Below are 25426 nucleotides of genomic sequence, written 5' to 3' on the forward strand. Positions count from 1 at the left end.
CTGTTTGTCTGCCCTCCAGGAAGCAATGCCTGTGTGCCCAGGCCGTGCAGCCTGCTGTGCCTGCCCAAGGCCAACAACAGTAGAAGCTGCAGGTGTCCAGAGGGTGTGTCCAGCAGTGTGCTTCCATCAGGGGACCTGATGTGTGACTGCCCTCAGGGCTATCAGCTCAAGAACAATACCTGTGTCAAAGAAGGTACTTCCCTTTTTCTTTTTTGCCTGTCATCCTCCTTCCTTTGTTTCCTGCTCCCCCGCCAGGGGTGGGAAGGGTAGCTCTCTGTGTCCTAACCTTTTCGGGTTATTGGAAAAGTCCAAGGTAAAATCAAACCTACCAGATACTTACAAGAATACTGGTTTGGGTTCTAAGGCCTGGTAAGGGTCAAAGAGACCCTTCAGGCCTCATTCAGAACAGGCCTACGCTGTACCTTTCTAAGGAGTAGCTGTGGTTTTTGGTTTCATGTCAGATGGCGCAGGCTTTCTTCAGGGTCTCCCTTTTTATTCTTTTGCTTCTTCCTCTCCTCACCCATCCCTCTCATCCAGGTTTCTTACCTTCTCCTGTTTTGCATAAGTTGGACCAGCCTGACTGGGAAAAATAACCAGGGTGACTCCTTCCGTGTTGACTTACTCTCACCTAACGGTTGTCCATCCTCTCACCATAGCCTAGCCCAGTGTGTCCTGAACTTTCAGACCAATGTTTGCAAAGCGCTTTGAGTCTAGACTTTCATGCTGTGACCAAGTGGCAATAGCAGCCTTACGCCCACTCCCCCTCTGAATTTGAATATAGAGATTTAAAATTTCTTTCCTCCGAAATTTAAAAATTTTTCCTTCCTGTGTAATTTTTACCCTCACCACTTCCCTACCCTCCAGCTTCATGTTTCTGTGAGTGAGGTGAAGCCCTGCAAGGGCACCTTGCCATGAAGTACATGGATTGATGGCCAGAATTTCTGCTTTTCCTTATCTGTGATTCTATTTGCCTTTTTTTTTAAAAAAACGTTTTAAAGAGACAGGAAAGAGACAGGGTCTTGCTGTATTGCCCAGGCTGGCACATTCACGGCTCACTGCAGCCTCAACTCAAACTCCTGGGCTTAAGGGATCCTCCTGTCTCAGCTTCCCATGAAGCTAGGACTACCGGCACAAGTCCGGCTAATTTCTTTTACAGGGATGAGGTCTCACTTTGTTGCCCAGTCCCGTGTTGAACGTCTAGGCTCAAGGGATCCTCCCTCCTCTGCCTCTCAAGGAGCTGGGATCACAGGCGTGAGCCACCGTGCCTACTCTATTTGCTTTGTAATCCTAACCCTGCTTCTCATAGCAGCCCAAGTCCAAGGCAATGAAACACACAATACAAGCCTTTTAGTCAATCTTCCTTAAGAAATATAAACAGAAAAAAGATGAGCCTTTCTTTCTTAGAAACAAGAGACTTTCTTTCAGGCTGTGGGTACAATCTTAAAAGTGTTTGGAAAGAAATAAAATCAACTAAATTCCAAGAGAAGGGGAAGAAAGCTACTCCATATTTCCCATTAGAATGCCTTTGATTATCCACATAAGAGACCAGTCATCACATGTCCTCGATGCAGTTTGCCAAACAATACATTTTTTTCTGTAAGGAATTTTAATTGCTTGCTTTAAAGTAGTCATGGGACAGAAAAAAGTCTCAGAGTATTGCGAAATCTTCGTAACTCATTTGCTTGATAGATAGAATATATATGGATATATATAACTATAAATATATAAACATACCTGTAGATATGTTGAATCTGTATGTTTTAATACTGTGTAGACACAGTCCATTAAGGAGTTCTGTGTGTAATTAGTATTTTATAATGTTGATGTACTCTATTCACTACCCAATGGACTCAATTGGTGTCTTGGTTATCCTTCCTAAGCATTTCTTCCAGCAAGCCTTCTCTCCTTTGATTTTAACAAAAAGAGGAAAGCAAGAGGCTAGTATGGGACATTTCCTTCCCTGTATACATGCGTGCTTGGCGTTCCTCCTCCCCCTTTACCATCATGTTACTAAAGAAAGGGAAACTCCAGAGAGAAAGTCCTGTGGTCCAGCAGTGAGAATAATACTGGTTTCATTTCCTCCCCTGCCGCACTCTGACGGGTAGAGAACACCTGTCTCCGCAACCAGTATCGCTGCAGCAACGGGAACTGTATCAACAGCATCTGGTGGTGTGACTTTGACAATGACTGTGGAGACATGAGCGATGAGAGAAACTGCCGTGAGTCTTCTGGCTTGGACATTAAGCATTTGCCATTACTCAGAAGCCTGGTTGGCTCTTCCCAGGCTGAGGGCCTAAGGTCTAGGGTGAGGGCCACCCATGATTGGTGATGCCCATCTAAGTGGATGGGGCTTGGATGACAGAGAAAACGTATTTCCATATACAGGGAGATATTAGATATATAGGATTAATATTATATACATAATATGTTTTTAACCACCCCAGAAGTACCACTCATTACAAGAGGTTTATAAATAAACATCACATGGCTGAAACTGAACTGATTTGGCAATCTGGGCTCTAGTCTTGGCTGTGGCTCTGTAATAAAACTGGTGACTTGGGTGAGTAAACACGTGATATTCTTTGATTTGGAAATTCAATATTCAGCCTTTTTAGGGATAGGAAATGGGTATTTACTCCAGTTAGTCGACGCTGGCTACCTACCAGGCTCAAGAGAGATTGTTTTCATTGGTTAGTAATGCATAGCTTGGCCTACAGTGTGGGGCCATTGGTGTATCTGCCATGTAAATGTCATCTTTGAGCTGTATAATTTTTAAGGTCTGACTTCTAAAGTACGAGACTGTGGTTAGCAGTAGTTAAAGAAAACCAAACAACCACAAATAGCAGATAGTTTATGAACCACAAATTTTCACTATCTTTTCTTCACTTAATTTCTAATAACTTTGACATTATCTTATAAGGAGATGATTTGCCCTTTTGTTAGTCATACATTCACTCAACGAGCAGTTGCTATACACCCTGTGTTCCAGGCTGTGTACTAGGCCTGCATATATATTGCCGATCAAGGTGGAAACGGAGTTCACAGTCTGAAGTAGGAGTCAGAAGAATAGGCAGTTGTAGTAGAGCGATGGGCACTGCGATGGGGAAGTGTCATGTGCATGTAGGATGGGTACCCAAAGCAAGCTTGGGCAGGCCCTAGCAAAGAGCTCTGGAGAGTGTCTGGGGTGAGCCAAGCAGAGGTGGAGGGAATCAATTCACAGGCAAGAGAGCAGCATGTGGGGAAGCTGGCGTGGCCGGGAAACTGGTTTGAGTTATGGGGAATGGGAATGGGCATGGGCATGGGGCCAAGGTGAAGCTGGATGAATGGGTGGGGCCTAGGGCAGCAAGGGCTTTGTGGACTTTATGGGAGAAGCAGTTGGGAACCACTGATGTGATGTGATAAAAGTTCATCTTTGGAAGGATAAAGAGTGACTCGGCAGAATGCGTTTGATGGAGAGAGACCGGAAGCAGGAACCAAGTCAGAAGCTTCTCTTTTAAATATTTTACCTTTGGCAGCCCAGGGGCTCATTTACCCATTTGTACTGTAAGAACAGATTAATGGGCAGCTCTAGATACTCATTTAGCCAGTCATCCATGGGGCCTGGGCCTGGCTCCCCTGCCACTTCACCCAGAAAGCAACTTGAGAAATATCCAGCTCATTAAGCACATCTGGGCCCTGCAATCCTATAGACTCCCCCTTTTGACTGATAGAGGGTTATTTACAAAGCCTTTCCTTAATCGTTTTCCCTTGGCTTCAGAGGATGCCTTTCACACCGAGGGAGAAGAGCTTATTTGCTGAATGGCAGATTTGGGAAAGCACTAGCCTCTCTCTGTCTTTTCTGCAAAAAATAAGGCCTATAAAGCTTTCTCTGTCTACCAGAGTTGCAGGAAGGTGTGATATTTGTGAGGGAATAGCCAAAGCTCTTTAAAAACATTAATGCTTATTAACAGCATTGAAGCAGATAACGGAAAGGAGTTTATTACATATCTGGGTGGGATAGAAGATACTTCTTAGAATTAACAAGTTGCAAGGAAATTGCCCAGACATAATTAGGCACAGTGGAAGCAGTGAGATACAAACCAGATGACCTCACATCCAAGTGAGGGACGCAGGCGGCACAGCATTCCTCCTTGTGCCCTTGGGCTTGGTTTCTACTAAATGGAGAGGCTGAATCTTGTATTGGCTCTGAGTTTTGAGAGGAATGAAGACCTACATCATTTGGGAGGCACCTGCTGCCCCCAGTGGCTTCCTCCCACCCGGCCCCTGAGCTCTGTTGCAAACTGCACAGTTATGCATGAAGTATGGAGCTGGCCCTGCCCTCCTCCCAGCTTGGTGTGAATGTCAACTGGGATTCACTTTCCAGAGACCCTGAGACCTGCTTTCTGTTCTGTCATCTCCCTAGTTCACCTGGCTCAGATCTACACACGTCAGATGGAGCTGAGGTGTGGAGAGGAGGAACCAGAAGGATTTAAAACTCAGAGCCTGGGAATGGAGAGAGGGGCTTATCTGTGCCTGCACACGTGTCTCCCTCATCAAGGAGGTTGCGTGTGGAGGGGAGAGGTTCCCTGTTTCTACACAGGGCTGCAGAAGAGGGACCGCCGTGACTGAGTACTGCCATGTGGGGAGTTGAGTGAGGCACCCGCCAGCTGCCAGGGAGCGGTGGAGGAGGGGACACAGGGATGCAGGAGGGTGTTGCCAGTGGGTTTCCCTCCCTCTGACACAGATTCCTCCAGCTGGGTGGCTGTCAGGCACGCAGGGTTTGATGTGAATCCCTGCAGTCTTGTCATTTTGCATTCATCCCCTGCCTCCCACTACGAGCTCAATTACGGAGAAGAAATGGAGCCTCAAATAAGAGCTGCCAGGATGTCTAACGGCAGCATTGCTATTTGGCATTTCGTGCACGACAACCCCTCCCCCGTGCCAGGATTCTGTTCTGCCACATTTTACCTCCTGGGTCAGCCTTTCACTGCTCCTGAGAGCAGCCTGCCTTCCCCTCACCTTTCCTGGAGGGTGTTTCACGGGGTGCCAGGGATTGTGCTTAAGCACAGGAAATATCTACTTAGGAGAGGAAGAAAAATCTAATTCTATATCCATTCTAATGCCAGAAGGACATGAGGAATGATGAGGAAGAGAAGTGACATTTGTTTAGAGCCCATTATATTTACATCCTATTTAATAGGCTCTGGTTCCAAACTTGTTCCCTGATTTGTCTTCATAATAATACTACCAGGTAAAGGTAGATTAAGTAAGTTGTAGGTAGCAGATTCAATTCAAATCTAGTCTTTCTGGCTGGGCCTGGTGGCTCATGCCTGTAATCCCAGCACTTAGGGAGGCCGATGCAGGCAGATCACTTGAGGCCAGGAGTTCGAGACCAGCCTGGCCAATGTGATGAAACCCCGTCTGCACTAAAAATACAAAAATTAACTGGGGCTGGTGGTGGGTGCCTGTAGTCCCAGCTACTTGGGAGGCTGAGGCAGGAGAAATCACTTGAACCTGGGAGGTGGAGGTTGTAGTGAGCTGAGATTGCACCACCGTACTCCTGCCTGGTCAACAGAGTAAGACTCCATCTCAAAAAACAAAAAAACAAATCTGGTCTCTCTGACTGTGATCTCAAACACTTGGACATGTTATCTTACCCAATGTTACTGTTGCAAAAACTGAGCCATAGGGAGATTAAAATTAATTTCCCCAGGAAGAGGTAGAGCCAGGATTTGATGCCCAGTCTTGACCGACTGCAGACAGAGCCTGCGTTCCTACGGTGGAATTCTACCTCCATGCTGCCTTTACCATCTGTCCAGTGAAGTGCTAACTTCTTGGGTGAAATTGAGCTCTAAACGTAGTTTTGTAGATAAAGGTATTTCTGCCACTTATTTAGGAGGACACTTTTCGCGTCTGAAAGGATCTTAGGAGGTAATCTAGCCTGTCACTCTCTCTCCCCAACAGATGACAGCTTCTCACTTTTCCTAGTCCTATTCCAATCTGGAAGCTGTCCACAGAAAGATATGCCCTTATCTCTCTTGGTTGTAAATTTCAGGCTCTCATGCAATTTATTTCTTCTGTAAGTCTAGGTTTAATTTGTGTTGCTACAATTAATATCTGCTTTCTTCTATTTTTTAATTGGTTTTCCAATAGGATGTTTACATTTGTGGGAAGTTAATTGTACCTAAGGAGTATGTCATCTTTCTCTCCCATTTTAGCTACCACCATCTGTGACCTGGACACCCAGTTTCGTTGCCAGGAGTCTGGGACTTGTATCCCACTCTCCTATAAATGTGACCTGGAGGACGACTGTGGAGACAACAGTGATGAAAGTCATTGTGGTAAGGGGACACCGCATCCTGAAACCCTGCTCTGGAGAGGGGGTCATCGTGCTCCCTCACAGGGCTGTACTGGTGTGTACTGGTTTTCTGATCACCATCTCAGGATTTATGATATTCTAGCTGAATGGCTTTCTCCATCCACATGATGGGGTTGAGTCATTTCTCTCTTCCATTCTTAAAGAGCTTGTTTTCTGCTTTTCATGAGGATTCAGTTCTGCTGGAGACACTGGATCCAAAGTGAATGGGAATCTAGGGTCTCTGGATCAAGCGTCTCCGGCAGAACCGAACCCTCATGATTCATGGTCAGAAAAGATGGAGCCGAGACTCACTCCTGTCACTTACTCATAGATTAGCCTTTGTTTTCTAATCTGAAAAGTGGAGAAATGGACCCTGCTTTGCCTTGGAGAGGTGCTACAAGGACAAAAGGTGATGATAAGGAAGTAAATTTCTGAATGAATTCAGGGAGTTATTAACAGCTCCACAGGCTTGGCCCACATGTCTGAGTGTGTGTGAGATTAGCCCGCTGAAGACACAAATCTGCACCTCTGTGAACTGTTCTTTTTTTTTAACCAATTTAATTCATTCAACTCTGTTATTATTAGAAGTCAGCAGATGGTATAGGCATTGAGTGAGCATCTGTTTTCTGAATGGACATTTTTATATTTAGAAAAACAGTGGGTTACAATTCCAAGGAATGATGGAGATTCTCTGGTCCAATCCTTTTAATTTCTACTTTCTAAAGTGACTGAGGTCTGTCGAGGTCAGGGGGCTTATTCAAGGTAACACAATTAGTTTGTGTCAGAATGGGGAACTGGAATCCATGTCTCCTCTTTTCTAATCCTCCACTATTTCTGTTGCACAGTACCTCCGTGTCAGTTTCATGAGACCCATCTTAGTTAACAGTCCTCGGTCCCAGACTCATAGTTGCTGACCACCAAAGGAGACATTATGCAATCAGCATGGTGTTCCAGATTGAGGCATGAGAGGGAAGTGAGAGCGGAGGCCAGACGCTGACCCAGACGTGGTGATGAGTTGGCCAGGCCCTACTCGGCCCTCTCTCCCTGTCCATGGGGGCAGGTCCAGCCACGCTGTGCTTGTGCACATGAACACAGCCTGCTTGATTATAAGCAGGTGGTTTGACTCACAGCGGCTGAAATGAGGGGAGCTAGGGCAGGCTTGTAAATCATCTCAACACAATTTAACCAGTAGAGCACAGCCTAGGCTACTTCCACACAGATAATACCCCTAGCCTGGCTCTTGGAAGGTTTTTTAAAAAATTCCCAGTTTTCCTTCTTCAAGTGCCTGAAAACATGTCCTTGGAATGTGCAACTATTTTCCCTTCATCCCTGCCATTCCTTTCCCAGCACTCTTAGAAGGTTGAAATGTGCGGCTAGTTTTGCCCTGGTAAGAAGGAAACTCCGCATGGTTCCCTCTTTCTGGTATCATCGAGCTCACGTACGGGGCACATGTTTGACTGTGAAACAGTTTCAGCCCCCTGGATCCTCTGTTCATGTCCCATTCTTACTAGTTTGTCCTGAATTCATCCCAGCGTCCCAGTTAGCCCCATCCTCTGATGCGGGTCCTCTTCGTAAGTTTCCAAACTCTTCCTCATAAATATCTGATTTACCAGCTTTGCCATCAACAAGCCTCTTGGGGAGAATGACTGAGATGGCTGCCTTGGGCCCCACGCTTGGCTGCTCCTGTTTTCTGAGGCTCTGTAAACTCCATGCGAAAGTTCTATGCCATAGTCTGTTTGGGCTATGATAACAAAATACTTAGTGTAGGTAATTTATAAACAGTAGTATTTTCTTTCTCACAGTACTGGAGACTGGGAGGTCCAAGATTGAGGTGCCAGCAGACTTTTTGTCTAGTGAGGGCCTGTTCCTCATAGATGGTACCTTCACTGCGTTGTCAGATGGCACCTCTGCTTGTGGAAGGACTGCAGGGAAATGCTTCTCTTTGTACACAAGCGTGGCAGAAGGAGTGAACAGCTCCCTCCCACCTCTTTCATAAGGACACTAAACCCTTCATGAGGGCTCCCCCCCGTGACTTAATTACCTCACAAAGTCCCCATCTCTTAGTAATACCACATTGGTGATTAAGTTTCAACATAACGAATTTGAAGTTTCAACATATGAAGTATAAACATTTGAATTTTCGTAGCCTCCAGAACCGAGAGAAATAAATTGCTATTGTGTATAGGCTCAGTCTATAGCATTCTGTCTTCATGGTTTCCCCAGGACCTTTGAAGGCTGTTGCCAGGGCAGCCTCCTTCCCCTTCTTGGTCAAGCTCTACTGGTTGGTTCGTACCAGGACCCCACCCTTCTAGAGACAGCGCATCCACCCACGTCCCTGGAGCTCTGCCCACAGAAAGTCCTGAGTTATGTTTCCTCTGTTTTGGGAGCTCGGCACTGATTTTACTCTCTCTGACTGAGCATCTCACGGTGATCAGCGCATGCAGACCTCTTGGTGCTCCTTTTCTCAAACCACAGGCTGTGTCTGTAAGAGTCCTCTGTTTCTTGAAAGTTCTACTCCCTGGCCTCCTCTGTCACTGCTTCCTAACCTCTTTCCATCATAGCAAGCATAGACAATAATATATGTGGAGAGCACTGGGATGAATGGACAGGATGCTCTCAAGTGGCAAGCAGCTCTAAGGGTCTGAGGATCTCAGAATCTCAGCCACTTGCGGCACCCTGTAACCCATTTGCGGCACACTGACCGAAAGCTGCTAAATGACCTTATGTCCCTGGTAAAAGTCTCTTCGTTCATGGTCTCTATGGATCATTGGTGATCATGGATCCATCTCCGTCCTTTATGAGAGCTTTCACACCAGAGACAAAATTCTGAACAAGCTTTTGTCCTCACCTCTCTGTTTGTGGTCTCACCTGCAGAAATGCACCAGTGCCGGAGTGACGAGTACAATTGCAGTTCTGGCATGTGCATCCGCTCCTCCTGGGTGTGTGACGGGGACAACGACTGCAGGGACTGGTCTGACGAAGCCAACTGTACCGGTCAGTACTTCCTGGACTCAGTTGACAGCACTGATCTGTTCATGCAGTGGTTAACATTATAGCTTTAAACGATCGGAAGATCTAGGCTCTGAGAATTAGCTTGGACCTTAGAAATCAACGAGTTTCATGCTTCTCAAAGAGCTGGTCTGTGATGAGATAAGGAGCCTGTGCTAGAATGTAAATCAACACCCTGCTTGCAACTGATTAAACAGTGTTCTGAGTGATATTGTTGATTTATGTTCTGGCTCAAGCTTCTTATTTATTCAGGACCAGTGTTAAACAGTTTTCAGACCAGCCCCTCGGCTGGGGTACATACTTTGAGTAAGCACTGAACTAGTTCATGTTTTTTAAATGGAGCATCAGGGAGTTCCCCAGACAATGAAAATGTAAACCGTGTTTGTACCCATTTTGGCTAAGATTTTATTAAAGGTAAAGATGGAAACAACATGAATACAAGGCAAGTGCTAGGTGCTATAAGGTAGGGGTAATGTTCTAATTCTTTTGTTGGGTTCACTTATGTTCATTACATTATTTTGATGATGAGTGGATGAATGGTGGCCATATACATTATGACGGGGCAGGGCAGACTGGGGGTGATGGGCAGTAGGTAGTGCAAGGAGTTGGGAAGTTTGTGGAGAAATGAAAACAAATTCCATTTTATAATCATCACTTTGTACCCCATTATAATTTGTCAAATAAAACAAAAATTAAGGAATAAAAAACAGGTTTTATGACTCATTGAGTAAATTTGCTCTACAGCCTCCTTGAGAAGCTGTTATTCAGTTCTGTCTTGAACTCCTGTAGTGATTTTGGACTAGGGAAATAAAATGTTTCATTTAAACATTTTATGGTAAGGACAGATCTGTTTTTACACTCGGATAATTCAGACGTCATTGTGCAATTCATTGTTGAGTCAGCTTCTCAGTTATCTGAAGCCAGTCATTAATCTTGTGAGTTATTGGACTTTTAAATCTCATGCCTTAACCTCCTCTGCCCCCAGAGTATCCCAACACTTCCTACACTGCCCGGCATCTGGCGGCTCAAAGCACGCCTATTAATTGGTAAAAGCAAATACAAAGAAGGTACATCTGTTATATCTCAAACCTAAGGATAAATAACTGTGCATTATGCCTGGCTTAGACTTGCTTCCCCAAGGAGAGAGATGACCTCTTCTTTTACTCTTTTGTATTCTCTGCAGTGCCCAGCACATAATAGAGTACGTGCTGAGAGAACCTTTGTGGATTGAGTAATTTTGCGCAACTGCTTCCCTCCATTCGTTTTAGTTTAGAGGTGACCTCATAATGGCCTTAAGGAAGTGAATGGATCTCTTCAAATGCCTTATACGTCACACGGGATATTCTGTGATATTACCAAATCCTGTTCGCTTGTGAAGTCCACCCGTATTCTTTCTGGTGCAGCCTCTGTGTCTTCACCTCTGCTTCTGCAAAGACTGCAGGAAAATGCTTCTCGCTGTATATAAGCCTGCAGAAAGAGGAAGAACCGAGGCCCATAAGGGAGCTGCCATTGGCACAGGAAACACATGAATGCGGTTTGGAAGCTTCGGGTTTGGATGGATAATTAGTTAATAGATTAGGAGGGTGCACTTGGACACTGCAGTTTGTAAATTGCAGTATGATTGAACATCTTGTTAACACAACTGCCTTAACTGCCTTACTCGAATTTGTGTTTCAGCAGTGTGTGCCGGTCTTACAGAATGAATTGATAACTTCATTTCTGTAGGCAAGCTTGTATAAACTCCTGGTTTTTTTCTCTGATTTTCTTCCGGCAAGGCAAACTGGACAAAACTTAAGAGTCCTTGCTGCTCGACTGCAGCCTTGTTTCAAGGGCTGTTCTTCCAAACCTTTCAAGGATGATCCACCTTCTCTGTCATCTCCGAAGAGTTGGAGGTCAGATGTGAGCTCATGGTGATGTGTGGCATGACACCTCATTTTCAGACCTACTAAATTAAGCTGGTACAGTGTCAAAAGAAAGAGCTCAGGGTCACTGACCTCCTGTTGGCATCAGCTTGGATGTGTACTCTGCTGGGTGTTCTCTTTGCTTTGCTTTTCCCCACTTTTACTTTCCATGGGGCTGTTTTCTTTATTCGCCTCAACCCACCGCTATTGTTTTTAAATGTATACATCTGATTTCTATGTGTGTGTTTTTTTAAGGACAATTACCTGTAGTCATTTTATGCATATTCTTAACATCTTTCCTCTCTCCTAGATATATGGGGACTTGAGAATTTGATCCAAATCTCTGCCTACAGTTCCAGTACTAAAATACCTAGTATTTTAAACACTAAATATTTAGTGTTTTAGTTTTATATTGAAAAATCCTAAACTTCATTGTTACTTTTTTTTAATAACCACTCTTCTGCATTACCAGCTACCTGTGTGTCTTGTTGCTAATGTCTCCCACCAATGCACATCCTTCAGGGGTTTTGCAGCAGGAGTCTATGAGTGGCACACTCTTTTAAGGTTTTGTTAGTATAGACATATCTTTAATCCTCAATCTTGAATTCAGATGAGTCTGGGTTTCTAGGTTTTTAGTAATTTTCCGTATTTTCACAGAATTCTTCCATTTCTTCCTGGCTTCTTTTGTGTTGATTTGAATTCTGCTCTTAGTCGTCTGTTCAAACAATAACAGACATTCTTTTCTTTCTAATTACCTTTAGGTTATATTGCTCTTAGTTTCACCTACCTAGGTGTGGAATTATTTTTACTTATCCTGCTTGAGACTTTGTTTAAGATCTGAGAATTTTTCAAAAGACAACTCTGGGAAGTTACAGCTACTAACTCTTCAACTATACCTGTTGGCTACTTTCTCTGGTCTTGTCTTCAGCAGTTACTCTAAGCCATTCGTTGGACTACCTCATTCTGTTATTCTCTTCCCTCCTGTTTTTATATTTGCTGTTGCTTTATGACTATGTAGAATCTGAGCAACTTTGCTAGATTTATCTTCCAGTTCAGCAATTCTCTTTTCAGCTAACTCTAATCTGCTGTTTCTCATATACATTGAGCTATTTTTTTTTTAATTTCTGTGAGTATATGTTTTGTATCTAGAATTTCTGTTTGGTTCTTTTTCAAATCTGCCCTTTATTTTTCAGTGTTCTTTTTTTATACTTTATGCTTTTTCTTCTCTGTCAGTCATTCAAATTGTGATGATAGTCATTTTTTTCCTTATGCACTTACTTTTTATTTTATTTATTTATTTTTTGAGATAGGGTTTTGTTCTGTCTCCCAGGCTGGAGGATGGTGGCGCCATGACAGCTCACTGTAGCCTTGACCTCCTGGGCTCAATCCATCTTCCCGCCTTAGCCTCTTGAGTAGCTGGGACTACAGGCATGTGCCATCGTGCCTGGCTAATTTTTGTGTGTTTTGTAGAGATGGGGTTTTGCCATATTGCCCAGGCTTGTCTTGAACTCCTGGGTGCAAGTGATCCTCTTATCTCATCCTCTCAAAGTGCTGGGATTACAGGGATGAGCTACTGCACCTGGTCCCCTTCTCATACACTTTTTTTTTTCTTTTTATTTCTTTCTTTCTTTTTTTTTTTTTTTTTTTTTTTTTTTTTTTTTTTTTTTTTTTTTTTTTTTTTGAGACAGGGTCTCATTCTGTCGCGCAGGCTAGAGTGCAGTGGCGCGATCTTGGCTCACTGCATCCTCTGTCTCCCAGGTTCAAACGATTCTCCTGCCTCAACCTCCCGAGTAGCTGGGACTACAGGTGTGCACCAGCAGGCCTGGCTAATTTTTGTATTTTTAGTAGAGATGGGGTTTTACCATGTTGGCCAAGCTGGTCTCTAACTCCTGACCTCAAATCGATCCACCCCCCTTGGCCTCCCAAAGTGCTGGGATTACAGGTGTGAGCCACCGTGCCTGGCCCTCATTCTCTTCTTAATAGTCAGTGCTTTGTAAGAAGTAAGGCAGTACTTTCCCTGTTACAGTACTTGTTTCATCCGTTCTACTCTGCCCATGTTTGGTTAATGCTTTTAATCAGGTGTTCCAGCAGGTCTTGATGAATCAGGAAAGTTCTGCTGAGTCAAAGATTAAGTTGTAGGATATTGACCTATATTAGAAACTGATATTAGATTTCCATGATTGTTTACCACATGAACCTCACCATTCTTATAGTCACAATGAATCCTACTATGCAGAGGATTATTTTTCTTCCTTAAATTCTTCAGTCTGGATTAAAGTCCATGTCTTCCATTCTTGTAATTAAAAAAAAAAATTATGTATTAAGCATGCAGTATTTACTGGGCACTCAAAATCAGAGCTAGTAAGTTACTAAGAAGACAGAAAAATCTAGAAAAAGATAATGTGTTATGCATTCCAGCCATACCTGGCCACTTGAATGAAATTGTACAAACTGATTACTCTTTCTGAGCTCAGCTTCTGTGATAGAATCAGGAGATCTCAGCTATACCTCCCAGAATTGTCATTTGGAAACTTCACTAGCACTCTGAAATGGTTTTCAATTAAAAATGCAATGCAGAGGCTGAATAATAACTACATTAGCATGGCAATCAGTTTAGGCAACTTTATGTTTTATGAATGTGAGCAAGGTGTTGGTGAGGGATTTTTTGAAAGGCTGTCAGACTTGTGACATGAATAAAACAAAAGTATTCCAGGCACGGCTGTTACTGGGGCAGAAACTCATGTAACATGCATGATACATTTATTCCTCTCATCAGAAATAAGTATAGTTTTTAAAGATGTTTAATGGATTCTGAGTGCCAAAGGTTGTAAATATTGCAACTTCTTATAGTTGTATATACATGCTGCCAAATGCAGCCTTAGTCTTTGGAGAGATGGGAAGACATAGATAATGAGCCACCACTTGTTTTAAAGCGGTTTGAAAAATCAGGTTCTTTGGATTTCTGACCATTGCAAAAAATAGCTTCAAATGCAGTAAAATTCCTGAGGGCATCATAAACCAATTTCCCCAGTCCTTGGGCAGCTTACTGCCAACTGTCTTAGTTGAATAGAAAACTCTAGTTTGCTCTCAGCAACCCACTTTTGTGTGTTTTGTTTCTTTCTGTTGTGGAGTCATCCTGTCCACACAGTTAAACTAACAGAGAGCCCATCTATCTAGGTTCTGTTATTTTATGCTGGTTGTAAACAAGGCCAGTCCTGGCTTGCATTCAGCAATGAACAGACACAAACAGCTTTCTATTTCAGAGGAGGAAGAGGAAATCCGATGGAGAGGACTGTTAGGAGTGTTGGTTGGGTTTGAGGCACATATTATGCATTTGAACTAGTGTTTGACTGAGATTTTGAGATGGTTCTAAATGACTTCCAGGTGGCCTCAGCCCATGTGTGTGGAGAGGGCTGTTCATTTTTAACAGTGATTCTCTGTTTCACTAGCTTCTTTTTTGCTTTTAGTGATTATAGTGGACACCACATATTATTGGCTGGTAGATGTTGCTCTTAACTCTGCAGAAAGACCATTTCAGGTTCTTGGGCCTGCTTTCTTTGTGATTTTGGATGACTCTTTTATATTCTTCCTTTGGCCTGAGGTTTTTCACATTGGAAATCGTTTTTTGTTTTTTTTAAAAGAATTGTAACGTATGGCCTTCCAGAATTTAGCAGGGCCCTTAGGTATCACTGTACGACTGGTGAATTTGAGGTCACCACACGGTGGCTGCACCAGGTCCAGGACTCCGTCTCCTGAGCACAGGCTGCCACTCCTTATTTCTCAGCATCTGGATGAGTAAGAGGATTTAGGTGAGAAGGTAAACTACCAGGGTAGAGTAGAAGTACAGGCTTGGGCCTTGGACTGCCTTGGTGTTACTACTTAATGATCTCTAAGTTTCCTATTCTCTCTGAGCCTGTTTCTCATTTGTGAAAGGGGAATAATACTTACCTCACAGGTTGTCGTGAAGGGCGAGTGATTTTTTAACGTGTGCGTCTGTGTCTGGGCAATGGCCTGGGTCATGTTTATAAATCCATAGGCTTGAGCCCATTGAGGGAGCTGCCCTCCACTGCAAGGTCAGCCCCAGTGCCCAATTCCCAGCCGAGGAGAAACCCGGCTGCTCCCACAGTTCAGACGGTATCTGTATCTTGTGCAAACCTCTTTTCAGCCCACTCCCTTGGACAGTTGGCTGGGGATGGAGATGAGGGGTGTGCGACTGTGTCTCTCTTCTCTGTTACAGCCATCTATCACACCTGTGAGGCCTCCAACTTCCAGTGCCGAAACGGGCACTGCATCCCCCAGCGGTGGGCATGTGACGGGGATACGGACTGCCAGGATGGTTCCGATGAGGATCCAGTCAACTGTGGTAAATGCAAATTCCCTAGCTCCCTCCCTGAGCCTCCCCAGTGTCTGCTGTTCAGGCAGGGAGGCAACAGCGAGCCAGGGGATGAAATGCTGTTCTCCTATGCCCCTCTGAAATCGGCCCATCTACTTTCTATGTTGTATTGCCACATGATGTATCAGAGTATATTATATAGTCTTAAGAGTTGCAGGCAAGCAGTTTGCCCCCCACACAAACTATATAAAATGTTGCCACGTAAACAAATTAAAATGCTTTTTGAAACCAAATATTTTTAAGGTTCTCTATCCTTTTGCCAAACGTTCCAAATTTGCAGAGGATGTTAGTTGTCTACATGTTATACATTCTACTCCTCAAGTAAAGATGTTTACGCAACTCTATTTTTCTGTAGTAAGCATTTTCATGGAAGATGCATACTCACTTTATACGACCATAACCTAGTTTACCTGATTGCTTCCTGGTTGGGCATTTGAGGTTTTTAGATTTATACTGTTATGCTAGTACCACTATTCATGTCCTTGGAAATGGCCTGATTTTTCCTTGAGATATTTTCTGAGAGGCGTTCTTTAGTATGGAGTTGTAAAGTGAAAGGTTCCGACCAGTTTTTGAGTCTGTCTGTTACCAGATTGGATTTCCAAGGGATTACATCAAATGTGTCTCTACTAGTAATACATTGTATGTTTTCCCAAGTCTCCCTTGATACTAGATTTGTATCTTTTTAGTTGCTTCCACTAATGTAATGTGTGTGTTTGCCTCACGTAGTTTTGATTTATACCTCTTTTAAAATACTTTTTCTACCTAGTGACATTAACCGTTTCTCCAAATAGTGGTGCCTGTTTACTGTCTCTGTTTGATATCCTTTGGCTAATTTCCCAGAAATGATTACTTTTTACAGGATTAAAACACATTTTCATGCTTATACCTAATCCTCAAGGAGCTATTCTACACAGAGCTCAGTTTGCAAAGGCTATCTATGACTGCCCCCATTAGAAGTGATTTTTCTTTCTTTCCTTCTTTTCTTTCTTTTTTTTTTTTTTTGGAGATAGGGTCTCACTCTGTCACCCAGGCTGGAGTATAGTCATGTGATCATGGCTCACTGCAGCTTTGACCTCCTGGGCGCAAACCATCTTCCTACTTCAGCCTTCTAAGTAGCTGAGACCACAGGGGTGGACCACCATGCCCAGCTAATTTTTGTATTTTTTTGTAAAGGTGAGGTTTTTGCCATATGGCCCAGGCTGGTCTCAAACTCCTGGGTTCAAGTGATCTGTCCACCTCGGCCTCCCAAAGTGCTGGGATTATAGGCATGAGCCACTGCGCCTGGCCAGAACTGATTTTCAAGTCCAATGCCTGGCAGTAACTTTTTGCACAGGAGAAAGGATGACCTAGTACTAAAGATTCTGATCAAGATACCTTAGTTCTAGTTTAATTTCCCCTGGAACTGTTGTGAAACCTCAGGCTCTTAGCATTTCTAGGCAAACTTTCTCCAAAACAGCTTTGCCTTAGAATTCCTCCAGAATTAAGGTGGTGAGTGATTTAAAGAGCTTTATAAAAGTAGGATTTCATAGTCAGGATTCATATTGTCCTTTTCCTATTCATTGAAGCTTTTCTTTTTCTTCTAAAAAATATACTTAGGTCAGGCATGGTGCCTCATGCCTGTAACCCCAGCACTTTAGGAGGCTGAGGTGGGAGGATGGCTTGAGCCCAGGAATTTGAGATCAGACTGGGCAACATGACAAGGCCCCATCTCTACAAAAAATACAAAAATTAGCCAGGCGTAGTGGCGCACGCCTGTGGTCCCAGCTACTCAGGAGGTGGCAGGCTGCAGTGAACTGTGATCATGCCACTGCACTCCAGGTTGGGTGACAGAGCAAGACTCTGCCTTAAAAAAAAAAAAAAAAAAAAATATATATATATATATATACACACACACACACACAAACACACACACATATATGTATATATATGTGTGTGTATATATATACACACACGTACACACACACACATACACACACACTTACCAAAATGGAAATGTTCAAAATGGAAAAGATACTTAAAGGTATAGAGTTAAAGGTTGGTCTCATCACCTGCCCAGTTCCCACTTTTTCCTAATAGGAAACCAAGTTGTATATTTTTTCAGAATATTTTTGTGCATATATAAACAAATGTAAGTATACTCTGTATTATTGTCCTATTTCATACCCATCGTGTTTAACTTTGCACCTTGTTTTTTTCACAGAACTGTTTAAGGCATAATTTTTATAGAGCACTTCTTGCATCTCTTTATAGCTGTCTGTGTTCCAGTGTACAGTAATGTATTAAACAGTCTCTTGTTGATGGACTGTTTTCAATCTATTACATGGTTTTGCAATGCAACACTTATGGGTAGTTTTCAATCTATTACAAACAGTGTTGTAATGCAACCCTTGTACTTACATTAAGTACAAGGTCGTAAACTTTTATTTACATCATTTTTTTCAGTTGTGAAGTAGAATGCATTTCTACAAAAGTAGAATTACTGGATCAAAGTGTATATACATTTGTCATTTTGCTAGTTACAGCCAAATTTGCCCTCCCCAGTGGTGGTACCAATGTGTACTCTGGCCAGCACTGTGTGTGAGTGCCTGCCTGTTTCCTCCTCATCATTCTTCTGTATTGTTGAATTCTCTTTCAGAGAAGAAGTGCAATGGATTCCGCTGCCCAAATGGCACTTGCATCCCATCCAGCAAACACTGCGACGGTCTGCGTGACTGCTCTGATGGCTCCGATGAACAGCACTGCGGTGAGTTCATTCCTTGCCCCTAGGACGCACTCAGGCCTGGTGATTGTGAGTGAAGAGAGTATATTGGACTAAATCCTTTCATTTCCTCAGTACCTGCTTGTGGTTAGCTTTTAACTGAGTTGATCCCCGAGTACTTGGCTAGGACTCCTGGAGGCTGATCGTGGCAGAGGGACATGGTTTGGTTAAAGGACAGCAGGAAGAAAGGAAGCAGGGTTGGGGGCAATGGTGGGATTAGTTCGTACTTCAGTGAATTCGTTCGTAGTGTTTAGTTGAAATATGTTCTATTTCCAGCTGCATCTACAAGAACAGAAAACCAAACACTGCATGTTCTCACTCATAGGTGGGAACTGAACAATGAGATCACTTGGACTCGGGAAGGGGAACATCACACACCAGGGCCTATCATGGGGAGGGGGGAGGGGGGAGGGATTGCATTGGGGAGTTGTACATGATATAAATGATGAATTGATGGGTGCTGACAAGTTGATGGGTGCAGCACACCAACATGGCACAAGTATACATATGTAACAAACCTGCACGTTATGCACATGTACCCTAGAACTTAAAGTCTAATAAAAAACAAACAAACAAAAAACAACAAAAAAATGAAATATGTTCTATTAATTGGCGGGTTGTTTTGAGTTGGCCACTTATTTCTACTTGCTAGGTTGTATTAGTGTTGCTGAGTGTCACCGGGGATGCAGTGGGGGGTGGGTGGCATTTTTAGGCCAGGTGACCCTTTTTATATTCAGTTTTCTTTAGACCCAGAAAGATTGTCTTGGGTCACTGGTGCTCATCCTTGATTACATATGGGAATCACCTGGGGAGCTTTAACACCTTCTGGTGCCTGGACCTTCCCCCCAGAGATTCTGATGTAATTAGCATAGGTGTGACTGGGGTGTCGGGACATTGATGGTGCTCCTGGTGATTCTTCTGTGCAGTCCGGATTGAGAGCTAATGTCTCAGTGCAGGGAGTGACCAACTAGCCTGTGGGCAAAATCCAGTCCCTAACCGGCTCTATTAAATGAAGTTTGATGGGCATACAGTAACGACTATTTGTTTACATACTGTATATGGCTGCTGTCATGCTGTAGCAGTGGACTCGAGCAGTTGTGACAGAGGCTGTATGACTTGAAAACCCTGAAATACTTGCTTCCTAGTTGTGTTAGTTGGGGTTAGTTGGGGTTCTCCAGAAGAATAGGACCAATAGGATATGCATATGTATATATATATAGATTTATTTTAAGGAATTGTTTCATGCAATTTTGGAGGCTGGCAAGTCCCAAATTTGCTGGGTGAGCCAGCAGGCTGGAGACCCAGGGACACTCTAAGGCTATAGTTCAAGTCCAAAGGCCGTCAGGCTGCAAACCTTGGAGAGAGCCAGTTACAGTTCAAGTATGAAGGTCTCCTTGCTGTGTCCTCACGTGGTCCTTTCTCTGTGTGGGCATTCCTGGTGTCTCCCTCTTCTCAAAGGACATTAATTCTATTGAGTTGGGGACCCATTCTTATGTTTTCATTTAACCTTAATTACTTTTTAAAGGTCCTATCTCCAAATACAGTCAAATTGGGGATCAGAGCTCCAACATACAAATTTTGGGGGGACACAGTACATTCCATTAGACTAGTTCCTTACAGAAAAATTTGCCTACCCCCATATTAGAGAGTCAGTATCATATTAATCATGCTTGAGATCAGGGGGTTTGATGCCAGACAGCTCTGGATTTCACTTTTGGCTTCATCTTCATCAGCTGTGTACTCTTGGCAAAATACTTAACGCTACTGCCCTTGTTTGCTCATTTTGAATTAGCAACAATAAAATCTCTCCTAATGTTGTCTTGAGGGTTTAATGATGCACTTTATGTCAAGTGCTTTAGCTCTAGCCTTGGCAGAAAACAAGTGCTCAATAAATGGTGGTTTTTACTGTTGCTTCCTGAAGCCACATCTGTACCCGTATGCACTTGCCCAGGGCTAGAGGGCCCAGCCAGCCACAGTGCTCATGGCCTCTTCCCCACTCTGGATCCCTTACAGAGCCCCTCTGTACACACTTCATGGACTTCGTGTGTAAGAACCGCCAGCAGTGCCTGTTCCACTCCATGGTCTGTGACGGAATCATCCAGTGCCGCGATGGGTCCGATGAGGATGCGGCGTTTGCGGGATGCTGTGAGTTGGGGCAGGCAGAGGAGGTGACTCACGGTCACTAAAGAACTTACACGGGAGTTTGGCCACCCTGGGGTTGTGTCTCTCTTTAATAACTTACAGGTCTTGGATGAGTGTTGAGGGGTTTGGCCACCCCTGGAGTTGCACCTCTATTTAGCTTACACGTCCAGGTTGAGCGTCCAAGCTTGCCTTTTCTGAGAAAGACTTTCCTTTGTTGCTTAAGGAATCCTGCTTTTCAGTCGTGGGTGTATGTATAAAGGGCAGGATGGTGAGTGACCAGGGTCTTGGCTCAAGGGTCGCTGAGAGTGAGAGGCCTTCCTTGCCAGTGCTGTATCAGATGGCACCCCCAGCCTGCCGCAGCCTGTTACCCTGCTTCAATGGTCCTCCCACAACTCGCCCCACTTTGGACCTGTCTATTCATTTTGCTGCTTGAGCTTCACAGGAGCAGGGGCTTGTTTCATGCATTGCTATGGCCCTATCTTAAAACAGTGCCCTCCTTGGAGTAGCTCTTGTATTTGTTTGCTGGGACTGCTGTAGCAAAGTACCACAGACCAGGTGGCTCAAACAACAGAAATTTATTTCTCACAAGCCTGGGAGCTCGCAGACCAAGCTCAAGGTGTCGGCAGGGTTGGGTTCCTCCGAGTCCTCTCCTCTCTCCCTGGCCTCATAGACGGCCGCCTTCTCCCTGGCTCTTCACGCGGTCTTTCCTCTGTATACATCTGTGTCTACATTTCCTCTTCTGTAAGGACACCAGGCCTATTAGATTAGGGCCACCCAGATCACCTCATTCTAACTTTTCCTCTTTCAAGCCCTTATCTCTAAATACAGTCCTGTTTCTGAGAGACTGGAGGTTGGAACTTAAACACATGATTTTTGGGGGGATAAACTCAACTCGTAACACGATTCGGTAAAGATTCACGGAATGAATTAATGAACAAAGTGTGTGCTCTGTTTAGATTAGGTTTGGCTTTTGCTTTCAAGGTATGTTTTAGCCAGACAGTCCCTTGCCAGGACTCACTGCTGTTCCCCCTTGCTTCTGAGCAGCACTGCTGCTTCGACCCCTCAGCCTGGAAGTTCCCAGACTTCATGGATGTTTGTTTCCTCTGTAGCCCAAGATCCTGAGTTCCACAAGGTTTGTGATGAGTTCGGTTTCCAGTGTCAGAATGGAGTGTGCATCAGTTTGATTTGGAAATGTGACGGGATGGATGATTGCGGCGATTATTCTGATGAAGCCAACTGTGGTAAGATGTCAGATCTGCCTCCTCGCATCCTAATCCTCTAGTTACAGTGATGCCTGCAGTTACAGGGACACTCACCGACACCCCCACTGCAGACTTGACCTTCCCCTAGCTCAGCAGCAGTTGCTGTCAGTTCCTGAATCCTCACACGAGGTGTTGAGTCTTGAAGTGGGCAGCTGGCACCCAGCAGGTGCTAGGGAAAAGTTTATTTGATCTCCTTTCCTTTCTGCAGTTGGGAAGACCACATTATGTATAAGGAAGATGGTAGGTAGATAAGGAATTATGGTAAATATTATGGAGTGACCTCCCCCTAAAAGTGACAGGCCACTGTGTAATAGTTATTGTCACCATTGCCTTACCATCAATAGTTGTTTTATTCCTTTAGTGAAATGTCAAAATTAAAATTCAGGTGATGATTCTCAGGATATCATAGTATAGATCAGAGGAACATGGGTTAGGGGCTGGGAAGATGGGGTTTTGTATAGTTCGTAGGTATATTTTTTGTTGCCCACTGGGTCCATGAAGCTGCCTTGTCTCTCTATGGGTGGGAAGTGCGGGTTGCCCAGGAACTTGGGTCTGGAGGAGGATGCATAGAGTTGGAGCCCCGTGTTCACACTGGTGCGGGGGAAGCGACTGATGACATGGTTGATCTCCGCAGAAAACCCCACAGAAGCCCCAAACTGCTCCCGCTACTTCCAGTTCCGGTGTGAGAATGGCCACTGCATCCCCAACAGATGGAAATGCGACAGGGAGAATGACTGTGGGGACTGGACTGATGAGAAGGATTGTGGAGGTAAGAGGCCCCAGGGTCCTGGGTCAGCCCCATAACCAAGGCACACCAGAATAGTTCCACCAGCTATGCAGGATGTGCCTGGCTTATTCCGTGTTTTGGGGGGCATATTTTTGTGAGAATAGTGACTCAAATTTTTTCTAATCCTCTTTCTCATTTTGAAATAAGTATGGTTGGTGTCTCCTATTTTCAGGCTGTTTATTCTGTATTTTCAGGGCAGAGTGAGAAGTCTAGAGCCTTCCTACTCACAGTGTGGTTTGCAACCAGTAGCATCTGCATCTCCTTGGAGCTTGTTAGCAATGCAGAATCTCTGACCTCACCCCAGACCTACAGAGTCAGAATCTGCATATGCTAATAAGCCCCCAGGTCCTGTGTGCTCCACCATGCATTTGAGGAGCACTCATGTGGAATGCAGACTTGCCCCTTTCGTTTCTGGCATTCTCATCTCTGAACCAGGTCGTGGGGTAGTTGAGGTTGAATTAACTAGAAAACAATGCTTCACCTCAGTAGGAATTCTCTTAGCCACCCTGTGGCTCCTCAGCCACCTGTTTCTTCCACCAGCCCCTGCGAAAGCAAACGTATCTGAGTATTAGCCCAAATCAAATATAGTAAGGGAAATCTACTCCCCAAAAGGGAAAAGAATATCGCCTTTTCTGACAACCTGTTATACATGATTTCTAGATTAGCCACTGCTCAGAGCTGTGCCTGGCACTGGCCTCCCTCAGCAGGTACAGCTAAAACTGGGACATCCGCACTAGGTTTGGGACACACTTGGTCTAAGATCAAGCTGCTTCTAATGTCCTGGGTTTCCTTGCTTGGTGTTTTTCTCAGATTCACATATTCTTCCCTTCTCGACTCCTGGGCCCTCCACGTGTCTGCCCAATTACTACCGCTGCAGCAGTGGGACCTGTGTGATGGACACCTGGGTGTGCGACGGGTACCGAGATTGTGCAGATGGCTCAGATGAGGAAGCCTGCCCCTCGCTTGGTGAGTTCTGGCCCAGGTCCTCTGCTGTGGTACCTGCTGTTGTGGAAAGGACCTTCTGGGGGTGTGCTCTGGGCAAAACCCAACTGGGCCTCATGCCTTGCTGTCTGGGACTCCGCTGTGTGGCCAGGTTGCCTGTCACTAATGGTGCACCTCCAGGGAAGGCTGATTTCTAGCATATCTCCCTGGATCACAGACACATAGGAAATTGGAATGGGAGCATCTCATCCTCTATAACTGGCCTCTGACCTTCCTGCAAGAGGCCAGCCACCCTGATTTCCACCCAGGCTGTGGTTGTGCCACCTTTGCTGCCTTCTTAGTGGGAAAGTACAAATTGGAATTAATGCGACACTTTTTGTGTGTGTATTAAACTCTCAGGGGAGAGAGCCCCATTCCACTTGCTAGTTGGCTGGCCTGTCCAACTGAAAGAAGGGTAAGCACTGCCATCTAGTGGCTAAACTCAAAGAGGCAGCTGAAGGTCTGTAGTCACTATGTTGTTGGAGGCGGGGGTAGACCTTGAAACCCCTTCTCGTGCGTGCTCTTAACTGCAGGCAGAACAGAGGTAAGGATCCTGTCTTCTTTCCTAAACAGGAGTCTGCTTCAAACTCAGTTATAATAGGAGAACAAATAATTTTTTGCATGCTTTGCGTGATCGTTTCCTTTCTTCTGTGACCATGTTCATTCCATTGCTTCCTTGTTTAAAAACATCAAAATCCCAAACTTGAGTGAAGCTAAATCATAGAGAGATCTCCTGGGTTCCAACCAGAAATTCTGATTCTATGTTTTTTTATAAAACATTCTGAAAATGATGGTTTTACTAGGGTGGTCTTTTTGCCATATTGAGTTTCCTCTTGTTCTCCTGTCTAGAAGCTCAATTTTTGACAATTTCTATTTTTCAGGCCCTCTATGAGCTGACTCCTCCTTGACTCCCTGGATTCCTTACCTCAGCCAAGCTAGGTTCCTCACCTTCTCCAGACAGACTTGCTTCTTTCCTGCCTGTGCACCTGCAGCAAGGTTTTGCCCTCAGCAGAAACTCCTGTACCCTCAACCTCGTCTTCCTACTTTCGTTATCACTTGAAACCCACCGTCCATCAGTGCAAACAGAGGCATGGATTTTATAGCAAAAGAGACCTTGATGTGTTAATATCATCAGAACTTCTCAAAATATGGTGCAAAGACCACCCTAATGGAATCGCCTGGGGTGTTTAGAAAAAAACATAGAATGAGAATTTTTGGGTGGAGCCCAGGAGATCCCCATATGATTCTTAGGTTCACTAAAGTTTGGGATTTCTGCTTTGAACAAATAGGGCATTATTCTCCTTTCAAGTTCCACCTCTATGGAGCTTTCACTGATTCCTTTAACTGATTTCCATCTCTTTTCCAGTCTTATTTAACTTACCCATTGACCTTTTGCTTCTTAACTAGGATCTGCTCTATATTGCTTCCTAATTATTTCATGTGTGTTGATCTTTGCTTCCATAGCCATTACGTGGATTTCCTGTTTGGGGATCATGCCATCTACTACTTTGAATCCTGCTCTGTGTCTCCTACAATGATTGGCAAATAGTCAGTATCCCCTAAATGCTTCTCAAATTAAAATGAATTGTAAAAAACGAAACAAAACTTAGTGTCTGTCCTTTCCCCTCCAGGCCTACGTATTTATTGAATAACTTGATTATCCTCTCCAAGTTGTCTTTTCTTATTAAAACTTTGACCAGGACATTAATAGACTCTAGCAAATTCTGACTAATCCATTGAGCAGATCTCTGTTTGTATATCCTATTCAGCTTTTGTGCTTTCTTTTTTGTGTGCAGTGCTGGGACAGATTTAAACTCGTTGTTGTCTGTAGCTCTTGGATCTTCTTTGTTTAGTGT

The 25426-nt window shown here is 44.2% G+C and overlaps 1 protein-coding gene across 1 annotated transcript in view; it reads left to right on the forward strand.

Annotated features, from left to right (window-relative positions):
- The window catches only part of SORL1 (sortilin related receptor 1), a 187750-nt gene that overhangs the window by 119917 nt on the left and 42407 nt on the right, over positions 1-25426 (forward strand). The window contains 10 exon segments of the mRNA XM_017863726.1: positions 20-193; positions 2106-2219; positions 6198-6320; positions 9212-9331; positions 15485-15610; positions 18276-18383; positions 20412-20543; positions 21650-21781; positions 22437-22571; positions 23400-23555. Coding sequence (XP_017719215.1) covers positions 20-193; positions 2106-2219; positions 6198-6320; positions 9212-9331; positions 15485-15610; positions 18276-18383; positions 20412-20543; positions 21650-21781; positions 22437-22571; positions 23400-23555 — 1320 coding nt within the window.

Source organism: Rhinopithecus bieti, unplaced genomic scaffold (genome assembly GCF_001698545.2).
Source record: "Rhinopithecus bieti isolate Rb0 unplaced genomic scaffold, ASM169854v2 scaffold_70802, whole genome shotgun sequence".
In the NCBI taxonomy this organism is placed as follows: domain Eukaryota; kingdom Metazoa; phylum Chordata; class Mammalia; order Primates; family Cercopithecidae; genus Rhinopithecus; species Rhinopithecus bieti.